The following is a 12,548-nucleotide window of genomic DNA, read 5'->3' as shown; positions in this document are numbered from 1 at the left end:
CTTTAGATAAATTGACACAAGAACATGAAAAAGGGCTCTAAGAATGTAGGAAAATGAGAAGCTGCTGTCTAGTGAGTAAATGTTTTGGTCCATCTAGCTCAGTATCATCTAATCTGATTAGCAGTGGTTCTCCAGTGCTTCAGGAAGGCATTTTTCTCAGCCCTACTTGGGATTGAACCTGGGACCTTCTGCATGCTAAGCAGATGTTCTACCACTGAGATACAACCCCACCCTCACTAGATCAGACCAAGGTCCATCAAGTTCAGCATTTTGCTGCCCAGAGTGGCCAAGCAGATGCCTCCATGGCATCCAGAAGCATGACGAAAGGGTACTTTGGCCTCCAAAGGATGACATGGTAAAAGTTGTAATAAGAAGAGATGGAAGTTAAAGATCTGCATTTGGGAAGGTACTGTGTGCTCTAAAACATTCTGATTACTAATTATCTAGATTCCTATGAAGGACAGCACTGGTAATTGCATTAAGTAGCTGTGTTGGGATACAGTATAGGCAACTAGCTAGCTTGAAACCTTTGTTTACTCATCTCTCTTTTAAAAAGAAAGACACAACCAAGTTTGGGCTAAAAATAGCTCCTCCCTTGAAGCTGACAGCATTTTGGAGTGGAAAACCTGTCACGGGGAAGAAGTTAGAAAACCTGCTTCTCCCTTTCCCCTTCTATTTCCATTGCCCACTGCCAGTGATTCTTCTTTAAAGACACACAGACTCTTCCCCCTCTCAGCTGTGGCTTCTGTTCTGATTTCACAGAGGTTTATGTAAAAGCTTCTTGTTTAAAAAAACAAAACCCTAAAACTCACTGGCAGATATTATTAAGTTATGCTTATCCTGACCAGTTTGCTGAGTGCTGACTGCTGATAGGAATAGTTGGAGTGAACTGTTACCACTCACAATATCTTCTGCAGTGGGTAGATGGGAGGGGAAGAATCTTTTTCTGGCTTTATTTCTGAAGGCAGCTTTAAAAAAATCCACTGTGTACAGTAGCAGTCTCTGGTGATGGGAAGGAAGCATTGTATATTACTTACAGAGCACTCATTTTGGATTTTGTGTGCACTTTTTCTTCTTCAGTCCAGTAAACGATCAGTTAATTAGAAGACTTTAATGGGTGATGTAGGAGTGACGTCATGACCAACCAGGATTTTTCATTTTACTGGCCTAGTTCTCACTGGTATGGTAAACCTGTCCCTGGGCTGTAGCACTGCAGGTGAGGGTCTTACAAGATGAAATGCATCTACTTAAAAAATAAATAAATCCTTGAATGTAGGAAATGATCACGTAAGGGAGATGGGTTCTACCCAACCCTTTCCCTGACACACTAGTTTTCTGAGTACAGGGATGTGCGTGTGTGAGCATTTAATTAGGAGATTCCCCCACCTGCAGTCTGACAAGGTACATTCCAGGTTTGCCATCTCAATGAGAACTAGACCCCTGTCGGTGCTTGTAAATGTTTTCCTTAATTGGGCTTTGGGATTCCCTCTTTCCGGCTGACATATGAGCATGATCCATTCATAATCCGTAGTTGCTTTATTTGAGGGTATAACTTAGACTAGAATTTTGAGTGCTCATGCCATCCTCCCTGTAGTCCTGTTATTTTTATCTTATGCAATCCATTGCCACTCAAAACTCATCACTATCCAATCTCTTCCCCTTCCTCCCTCCCCCTGCCCCATCCCCATCAGTGCTTTACAACCTAGCCTGCCGCCTCATCTTGCTGAAGGAGAGTGCATAAGTAGGTTGGACCTTCTCACTTTCCCCCTTTCAAAACAGATTAGCACAGTGGAGTGAACTTGTGTCCGAAGAAGCATTCTTAAGACAACCCAGCACCGTCCCTAATCAGATACTGTATTTGTAAGTAGAACATGTTGAATCTGTCATGGGCGATGATGACGTTGCCTCTGTTAAAAGGGACGCTGCATCTTTAGCGAGGCGAGACGGAAACATTGCAGTCTGCGCTGTAAATCTCAGAATAGACAGGAGACTCCTTTTGTTTCTGCTCCCCCGCCTCCCTCCACATGTAACATTAATTCCATTTGTAAAAAAAAATTGAAAAGAAATGAAAGCGAACAAAGCCATTTGGAAGTACTGTATAAGCAACTCGGTTGGTTGCAGTTTTAAATCCTCACCTTTCCCCCTTCTGGGTGAGCTTCTCTTTTTCTTCTTCTTCTTCTTCTTCCTCCTCCTCCCCCCCCCCTGGTCTTATTTTCTCACTGATTTTAAAATGCTGGAACGGAAAGCAAGTGAGGTCTTTTAAGTTGCAGCTGCCGAAATCTCTCCAAATTGCCATTGTTGGGCATCATGTTCTGTACAGGCAGGGAAGAGGAGACAAGTAGCTTTCATTCAGTGCCTTCAAGACATGGCTTTTCGGTAGTCAGGGGGGAGCCACAAAAGCCCAGAGATCAATGCATTTGAAACTGACAGAGAGAACGAATGCTTCTTAGTAGCACATGCTGAGGATCGTGTGTGTGAGTGTGTATGGGTTGTGCAGAGCAGAGAAGCCGAATCCTGGTCCATATGCTCCTTGTTTACTGCAATGTTTTTTGCATGTTACTGTGCACTCCGGACTAACGTGAAGGTAAGAGGAGACGAGACAGCTATTTGGCAGGGATGTGGATGGGTTCTTCTTCTTCTTCTTTTTGCCTCTTTTAAAAAAGAAACCAAAGCAGCTGCAGAAAATGTCTACCTTGTGTTGCTTGATACTTTGGAATTGCTGCCCAAGCAGGCATATTATTACAGGTGGTTGAGAGGGCTTTGTTTTATTGTGTCTGCGTGGCTTAATTGGAGAAGCATGCTTTAATGTTCCGCTGTATAATGACCTTCGGTGTGGGTCTGCGTTTCGGCTCGACTCTAGCATGGCAGAATAAGATGCTAGCTTGTGTTGTTCTTTTTTTCTTTTCTTTCTTTCTTAAAGGTCCCAGTAGGCCAGGAAGGAATCTGAAGGCTCTTGCTTGTGCCGGTTTGCCTCTTTTGGTTTAGGGCAAATAAATCAGAATACATACAGTTTTGATTCTTCATCCCCTCCAGTGCTATGAGCTTGCTTGTTTTCTTGCTGATGATCTGTCTGGAAAAATCGGGGGATCTGTCGGCTCCAGCTAGGCTCTCACGCTGATCTGTTTCTAACTTGTCACCAAATGCATACAAGCCAAATGCTAAACCATGTCCAGAATATGAGCAATGTGTACACTTATTTGTGGGGGGCGGGGGGAGCGTGTGTGTGTATGTGAGTATCAAATAATGCCTTAAGAAAACCTTTTGGCTTCGTCAAACTGGTAGCATATCCTTGTTAGTTGTGTTAACATGTGTTGACTTTGCTTAATTGCTCCCCCACCCCCAAACTTCAGTGTAAAAGTTCCTGGATTTATTTCCTCATCGGCACCTGAGGACAAGCCAGTTTGAAAGGATCATTGACACTGCGCTCAGCTGTAAGCTGAACGAGTGGGCCAGCCAGCTGTGAGAATAGAGTTGCATAATTTAAATGAATTACAGTCTTCTGTCAACCTATTGGGGAGGTATTGCCGATGCTCCCGTTGTGTCAGGCATGATGGAATGTGTCTGGGGAAAAAGGAAACTCACACCAAAGAAAGGGATCAGCACAATTTAGTGGGAAAATCAGTGAGGATTCATAAAGAGTTTCTCTCCCTTTGCTCCAGTCCAAGGCTGTTTATTCTAATGTTGGTGAGAAAGTTTAATTGTTTGCCTGTATGCTTGGACTCGATGATGACGTTACTATGGCAGAATTGGTGAGGTTAACTAGATCAGAAGGAAACTGTCAAAGGGCGTTTTAGATATATCTGTTACAGTGAATGTCTGAAACTTAGTCAATGTGAGCATTCATATGGGAATGCTGGCAGTAGCAGGTAAGTTTTGTAAATGCAAACTCAAAAATAAATGAGTGAATGTTGATTGTCACTAAAATGTAATTGTTAGTATTCACTTGTGAATGTCTGAAACACAGGGAAATATAATTTTTCAGTCATGCAAGAAATTTTTCTGGAATTGTCAAAATTCACACGTGAACATCAACATTACCATATTTTGTGCATTCATGGAAATATATGGGATTAATATGAGTTGATTGACTGGGGATTGTATGCACAATGCCATGGAGAATTTGCCCAGATCAACAACATCAGTGGAGGATTTTTCAGTTTACCTGGGCAATATGCGTACTTGTGAAGTGATGCCAGAAAATGTGAATTGATCATAGGCGTTTTGTTCATCAGCCAGGTGGTATGCATAGCATACCCAGGAATGTTATATGTTGTCTAGGAAAATCCATTGTCCACTCAGGACTGTGTGCATATACTGGCAAATTTACTCAAAGGCCTCTTGATGTTGAGCGTTGGTCTACATTCTCCAACATCATTCATAAACTCTTTATATTGACTCATCAGTGTATGAAATAATGGCCTTGTTCATGCATCCATTCACCATATATCTGGCTGTATACAATCACCAGTGTCTTTATGGCCATTCAAGTCCCCTTGGCTACAATTCCATTTAACTCACATTGGTTACAGTGCATGTAGTTAAGTTCATAGTTTCAACAACTTGCACAGCTGGCTTCTGTACCCCTTCACTACTTTTACCAAAAAGAAGAGTAAAATTGCTTAGACCTGATAAATACAAAATTGTATGGATGTTCCTGTAAATGTTAAACTGAATGTTGACATTTGCTAAAGTTCTTAATGTTTTAGAAGGCCGCAAAAAATTTCAGAATTGCTTAGGTCAAGAAGACTTCTTTTTGACATTTGCACCTGTGGCATGGGAAATGTTCCCCGTGGTATGGGAAATGTGTGTAAATTTATTTACTTAACATATTTGTATACTGCCCAAAACCTATGTCTCTGGGTGTTTACAATAAAACAATACACATTAAAACACAATTGAAAATGTTAAAACATTAAAATAATTTAAAATGTAATGTAATGTTAAACTATTAAAAACTGTAAATCTAATCAGAAGCCTGTCGATTTTATGATGGAAATGGGGATGAAATTTGCACATATGCTCACATGCAGCATAATGCTATACATGTCTACTCAGAAGTAAGTCTTATTGAGTTCAGTGGGATTTACGCTTGGGTACATTTGAGTCGAAATTGACTTGATGGCACACTTTGCTTTACATTTGTATAGGATTGCAGCCTTACTAAAGGTATACAGTTGGCTTTGCAATTTGCTAGTAAAAGTATTTTCAGGCATTTTCTTCTTGCCTGTTCAGATCTTTCCAGTGTCAACATTCAACAACTCTCTGATACTTACTGCAATATATAATTATTATAAACTGGAGAGATAGTATCATGATATTATATAAATCAGATAAATCTGCAAGGGATAACATTTTAAATGTACTGTTCTTTTTCATCCATGTACTCTAAGCTATTTCTATAATATGAAAAAAATAAGAAAACCATGTTTAAAGAGAAAAAAGAAAGTAGGTTTCTTTAAATGCTGTCGGGTATTCACTACAAATTCGCAGTGTAACAACTTTATAATTAACTTTTGGACATTTAGAGATTTTTAAATCCCCAAGGTTAATAACAAGCACAGCGATGATCTCTGCATGATAAGAGTAGTGGTTGACATCTGGACTAATGTTGCCTGCACCAAAGAAAGTTTTCACACACACACACACACACACACACACACACACACACACACGGCCCTTTCTCACGATCCATGAGAAAGGCCTTGAAGGGGCAGTGGAGGAAGCCTCAAAAAGCTTACCTCTGCGGCAGATGACCCTTGCTGTTGGTCTAGTTAAAGAGGTTGCACGCCCAGATGTGCAGCTGCCTCCTCGGCAAACAGAGAGTTGTGGGCCAGGACGCATCATCCTGGCACCTAGAAATCCCACAGTGCACTGCGCAATTACATGGTGTGTTATGGGGAGTTCCCTGACGCCAACCGGAGCCCTGCAGTCTCCCAGCCCTAGCTGCAAGCAGCCGGAGCTGGCAGACAATTAAAAATAAAATGGAGCTAAGGGAGTGCTAGCTCCCTTAACCCAATGTAAGAAGGTGGCTGGCTTGGCAGGTTTGTCGCTGAGGCACCACTGGGCTCGGGCGTGATCCCGCCGGTTCTCACATGTGGGCTTCCTTAGCACAGTTTTGCCTGCATGTGAGAACAGCCTCACAGAGTAGAGGTGGGCTGATTTCCCCTTGTCTGCTGGAACTCATTGTGCCTCCTGAAAATAATTTTCTGAGGGTCCCACAACCCTTTGGGGCATATTTTTGGGAAGCACAGTGGGCTGCTGAGGGAAGAGGAGACTGGTGAAAATTGTTCCTCTCTTGTTTCACACCGAACAAGTTTTTCAGTGCATGCATCATTAGTCTGATTGTCAGCCAGTGTTTCCAAAATGTTTGATCTCTGGAGTATACAAATGCGACGAGTATTTATATACTACTTTTCAAAGTTCCCAAAGCGGTTTACACATAGAAATTAATTAAATATATATCCCCCCCCCGAACTAAAGTTGCACTTCATTCTTAGACTCTTAAAAATAGATATGTATTCTTTTCATCAGCTCCCAGAGAATCAGACAGACACCCTTCTTGCTACTGTGCGATAGCCAAAGTAAGACTCCCAGCATCCCATCCCATCCTTTTTGTCCAGTCGATCAGGTCTTAGAGAAAAAGACTAGGCCTTATGGCAGAGGTGATCAAATTTGACACCTCAGGTGTTGGACAACAACTTCCATCATCCCCAGCCAATGTGGCTGGGAATGATGGGAGTTTTCGTCCAAAAATATCTGGGGGGGAAAGGTTTGAGAAGTGATGCTTCTGGGATTCCCTGATGTCCTGTAGCTGTAGCATAAACCGCATCAGAGAATCCTGGTGCATCCTTACTCCATCCCATAGCATAATGGCACTGCCCTTATCTTGATAGAGACTGATTGATTGATTGACTAAGTGCTGTCAAGTCTGTGTTGACTCTTAGTGACCACATAGATAGATTCTCACCAGGATGATCTGTCTTCAACTTGGCTTTTAAGGTCTCTCAGTGGTGTATTCATTGCTGTCGTAATCGAGTCCATCCACCTTGCTGCTGGTCATCCTCTTCTTCTCTTCTCTTCAACTCTTCCCAGCATTACTGACTTCTCAAGGGAGTTGGATCTTCGCATAATCTGTCCGAAGTATGATAGTTTGAGCCTATTCATCATTTGTGTCTTGAGTGGAAATTCTGGATTGATATGTTCTATGATCCATTTGTTTGTTTTCCTGGCTGTCCATGGTCTTCTCAAAAGTCTTCTCCAGCACCAAAGTTCAAAAGCGTCAATACTTCTTCTATCTTGCTTCTTCAAAGTCCAGCTTTCGCATCCATAGAGTGTCACAGGAAAAACCATTGTCCAAACAATTCTAATCTTTGTAGGTACAGACATGTCACAGCATCTAAATATCCTTTCTAAGGCCTTCATTGCAACCCTACCAAGTGTTAGTCTGTGGCTTATTTCTTAACTGCTGGATCTTTTACTGTTGATGGCCAATCCTAAAAGGTAGAGAGCAGGTGGATTAATGCTACATTAGCCCTCTGATGGGCAGAGAATAACAAATGCATCCAATGTGGAGGCTTAATTTTTCAATTCAGCCCTTCCTGCAGCACATTAGTATGTCCTGGCACACAGTATGGGAATCAGTGGCTTAGAAACTGAGCTAAAATTGTATACAACTTGGTATTCTGCTGTTTGCTCACTTTTTTAAAAAAAAGTACATTTGCTTTCTAAAAATGTGTTATGGCCTTTCTTTAACACATAACTGGATGTTTCATTACGAACAGGGACATTCTATGCTTTGTGTTTTAATGTGGGACGTTATCAGTGCCATTGAGGAAAAAATGTTCTGGGATCTGATATTTCTTAGGCTGCAGCCCTGCACACAGTTACCTGTACAGGGAAATGTAAAATGATCATTATTTTGAAAATGTTCTGATTACCTTTCTGGTTTTATATTTTTGTTTGTTCCTTAAATACCTCAGGTTGGAATGATGTCTCAACAAAAGGATATGAGGTGCCTTGGAAATCGGTAGGACTCCGGCCACTTTGACATGCATTTTGTAGGGCAGGGCTTCCCAACCTTAGATTCTCGGATGATATTGGATTAAAACTCTTGTCATCCCTAGCTATAATGGCCTTTGGCTATTAATGGACTTGGGCAGTCCAGCAACTTCTGGGGACCCAAAGTTGGAAATCCCTCTTGTGGAGTATCAGCCTGTTTCAGAAGACTGTTTTTACTACCTTGAAGCCACCATAAGTTGGATTTTGGGGCCTGGATTTACACATGTTTAGCAGTCTCTTGAATAGTTGATATGTCCAGATAATGGTGTAACATCATGCCATGAAACACATTTATGAATCAAACCATAGCCCATTCAGACACTTTTTTGAAAGCCCTGGTATACATTGTTTCAGTGGTGGAAAATGAGCTGGAAGTCCCACCCTGGGTCATCAGCGCTCCCTGCCGCTCATGCTTCAAGTGGTCTTTGTCTGAATAGGGATGCACCCTATCCAGGATGGTGGGTGCTGCCTTGATCGAGAGGCTTGGGCGATCCAGCCTCGTGATCACAGAAGCACCCACCATTATGAATAGGGCACTTCCCTTTTAGACAAACCCATTCTGAGCATGAGCAGTGGGGTGCGAGTATGACTTGCATGTCGGAGATGGGACTTCTGACCCATTTGTGCCTATACATTGTACCATGTATAGTGGTGCTTTTTATAAATGTACGAATGGGGCTCATGTTGTCTTACAACCTGAACATGATCATCATGTTAATCGTGCTCAGATTCTGACATGATGATCTCTTCGAATCTGAACATGATTAATATGATGATGGCCCCCATTCAGTGGGCCAGTTAAGTATGAACTATTGAAGTGCTGTTGTATGATTTCATGCTCTGTTCATGGGTTTCTTCAAGGTCACTGACTGTCCATTACGTGAAACATGAAACTACTGGACTAGATGGACCATTGGTCTGATCCACCAGAACTAAGATCTCCTTCAATCCAGGAAAAAATAAAATAAAAGGCTGTATATGTACCGGGCTTGAGAATAGCTACTTTTGTTTTTGTGGCTATAAACACATGCTCTTAGGGTTCCGTCTCTGTGATTGGCTTGCACAAATTCTTGTGCAGTGATTCTCAAACTTGGGTCCTCAGGTGTTATTGGACTTCAACTCCCATAATCCCCAACCAAAGGCCACTGAGGCTGGGGATTATGGGAGTTGAAGTCCAATAACACCTGAGGACCCAAGTCTGAGAATCACTGGTCTTGTGGATGTACCAATAAAAAGTAATGTGCATATAGATTATTAATTTTTTTTATTGTTCAATTTCTATACCGCCTTTCATTAAGCATCCCAAGGCAGTTTACAAAAGTTAAAATACAATAAAGCTCCATGAAAATCACACTCAAAACCAGTTAAGCAGTAAAAACCATAAATCACCCCTCCCCACAAACAAACAAACAAACAACCCCCCCACCATAAAAAAGATAAAAGGAACAGGAAAGCTGAGAAACCTGCAGCCCTTAAAGGGTAAAAGCCTGAACAAATACAAATGTGTGTTTTTTTAAAAAAAAGCAACCACAGATGACAAAGAGTGGACATTCACTGGGAGAGTATTCCAGAGTCTGGGGGCAGCAACAGAGAAGGCCCTGTCCCATGTGCACGGCACTTTAGTTTGATGGCACGCGGAGCAAAGGCCCCTCTGACGACCTTGTTGGGCAGGCAGGAAGAAGGTGGGCAGTTCCATATTAACTTTTGCACTGGTGCTCTGTTGGTGCCTTACTTCAATGCACCTCTTAACTTTTACTGATGAAAATGTTATGGAAAGGAATGCACTGTAGGTGAGGGATTGAGGTCTCCTTATGAAAAATACTCCTTATTAAACTAGAAGTTCTATTCTTTTAGGGCGAATATACATGGAAACATTCTGTGCTTGCCATTTAGTGGTACTGGAAGGGCAGATAACTTTTCTATAGCACATTCCCACACTGCAGAATACTGGCCATGGAGTCTACAGAGGCTATATTGCTCCCCGCCCCCCAAACATGTCCCTATCAGCCATGTAGCTCAATGGAAGATACACACAGACTGAGCATCTATAATGTGGGGATTGATGCTCTGAAAGAAGAAACCCAATCTCTCAAATTAAAATGGCATGGATGTGTCAGTGGTGTTTAGTAAGTTTTGACTTGATTTGACTTCAGAAACACCCCTTCTTAAATTTGCAGATATAGGCTAGGAACCCAAGATGTTATGGGCACTTTACAAGTACTTCCATATGCACTTGAAGTATTTTGTGCTCCCCTCCCCACTTGGTATCAGGCTGCCTTGATAACTACTCTTGAAGGTCCTCTGAGTTTCAGTAGCTGATGGTCAGAGTTCTTCAATCAGAAGGGAGGAGGCTATGAAGTTCTTCTGGTCTCATAAGCCTCCTGCTTATGAGACCAGATCGTGAACATTTTTCACAAATTCTTATGAGCTTATTAGGCAGCTCGCTATATAGATGATAATTTGATGCTTATAATACTATGGCATGAGACTCGACCACACTGAAATTGTGGCACATGGTTTTTCTGCAGATTTCCTTGTGCACATCTTTATCATAGGAAGTCCTAATAATATTGAAGCTCATTTTGACTCTTGAAGTCCTCTGATGGTTCTCCTAAGCAGGAACCTTGAAATGCACATTGACAGTTTTGTGTGAGGTGGAGTTTGGGGACAAATCTAGTTGCTGATTTTAATCAACTTTGCTCACAAGTTGGAGAGAGTAAAACAAGGCTGCCCAACTTTGGCCCTCTAGCTGATTTTGGACTACAGCTTCCATCATTCCCAGTGATAGTGGCTAACAATCAGGGATGATGGAAATTGTGGTTCAACATCTGCAGGCAGGTCGACATTTTTTGTTTGTTTGTTTATTTAGCATTTATACAGCTTTTCAGGCCCACCCACCCCCAAGCAGTTTACAAAAAACATAAATATATCAAGCCACACGTTTACATCTTTACATGGGTCTTAGTCTCACTTCTTTCTACTTTCCTCACCTCAGAGCAAGATAGTCCCTGGTTGCTCTGTGGTAGTAGTTGGTGGGGGGTGGGGAGGAGGAACCCCCAGCTGGGACATGGTAGCTGGATGGTGTATAGTCAGCAACCCCAGATTTCCAACAGGACATTCGCTGTTGCTTAGATAAGCAGCTGATACCTACAGGTTCATTCTTCATCAGCATTGACATTTTTCTGTACATCCTAGTTAGAGAGGTTTCCTAGTTAGAGATGTTCAGTTAGTTACCTTTGCTAACTGAGCAAAAGAAACACCTTCCAACATGGTGATTCCCTTACATTTAGCAGGGGGAGAGCAACTGTCCCTGTTCAGCTCCAGCACAGCATCCCTCCAGTGGCTGTTGCTGGAGTTCTCCTCCCCCTCCCCCTCCCCCCAATCCCTTGGATGTTTTGCCCAAGCAGGAAACCTTCAAATGTGTCTTGCGGTGGTAGATCTCCTCTCCCCACAAGTTAAATTGATTGGCCCATCCATGAAAAGAGAAGCATAAAGTTTATTTTCTTTTAGGGGGAATGACCAAACTGGCAGTGATTACTGCTTACATGTACAATAATTCCTGTTTTATTCTCCTGAGATAGAAAATTGCTTATTAAATAGGGCTTTAGTAAAAGGGGCCCTCCTGCCATCACTCCTCCTAAAATATACTGTGCTGAGCTTATGCAGAAGACTGGCATTGTTGTTAATTAGATTGTCACAGAGTGTTCCTGACTACCTGTTGGTTGCCTGCATTTTTTCTTTCTTCCTCTCACTGTTTGGGATGAGTCTCAATGACTGTGAATCAACAATATGGCATTATGTTATAATTGGAAGCCTTTAAAGGCAAATATTTACAGGTGAAAGTGACAAAGATAAAAGGTAGGCCCTTTAAATTCTGCTGGATTCTGGTCCCTGCCTGTTAACAGGGTTTGTGGACATTAACATTTTCAGTATTTGATGTGGGCTTGAACTACATTTTTTTAAAAAATTGATGGAGGTCATTTGGGGGAGGAAAGCTGGTATTAGGATAGTGAGCAGGAGTCTTGGCATGTCGAATGGAGAGGGTGTAGCTCAATGTTAGTGTGCAGGCCTTGAATGCAGAAGGTCCCGCTTCAGTCCTTGGCATCTCAACGTAGGAACAGGAAAGACCCCCTGTCTCAAACCTGGAGAGCTGCTGCCAGTCAGGGTCGACAATACTGAGTTAGATGGATCAATGGTCTGACTCAGTATAAGGCAGATCATATGCCCATACAAGCTGGGTGTTCCATCTGTATTGAGTAGAGAGCCACAATGTGGGGTGGGGGGTTGCCTTTATTAAGAGCGAGAAACTTGGAGAATTATCCTATCCTTTGTGTTAAATACCTTGGCGGATATTCTTTTCCGAGTCTCTCTTGCCCATCACTCTGCCTAGAATTGTTCCTTGCATCAGAAAACTAATATTGATCTGTCCATGGTGCTGAAATCCGTTTCTACAGTGTTTCTTTCTCTCAATCCGTTTCTTTCTGCCTACA

General features: G+C 42.2%; 1 protein-coding gene across 19 annotated transcripts in view; it reads left to right on the top strand.

The window, feature by feature from the left end:
* DLG2 (discs large MAGUK scaffold protein 2) overlaps nt 1-12,548 on the top strand; it is a 1,429,269-nt gene that overhangs the window by 445,419 nt on the left and 971,302 nt on the right. For 2 of the 19 annotated variants that reach the window (XM_053304292.1, XM_053304290.1), the window contains exon 1: nt 2,293-2,584. The exons of the other annotated variants lie outside the window; for them this stretch is intronic. In XM_053304292.1, coding sequence (XP_053160267.1) covers nt 2,543-2,584 — 42 coding nt within the window. In that variant the 5' untranslated portion in view covers nt 2,293-2,542. Of the gene's footprint in view, nt 1-2,292; nt 2,585-12,548 lie in introns of those variants that run through there. 19 annotated transcript variants of the gene reach the window in all.

Source organism: Hemicordylus capensis, chromosome 3, assembly GCF_027244095.1.
Source record: "Hemicordylus capensis ecotype Gifberg chromosome 3, rHemCap1.1.pri, whole genome shotgun sequence".
Classification (NCBI taxonomy): domain Eukaryota; kingdom Metazoa; phylum Chordata; class Lepidosauria; order Squamata; family Cordylidae; genus Hemicordylus; species Hemicordylus capensis.
The sequence above is the reverse complement of the archived record's forward strand: the minus strand, read 5'-3'. Positions and strand labels throughout refer to the sequence as shown.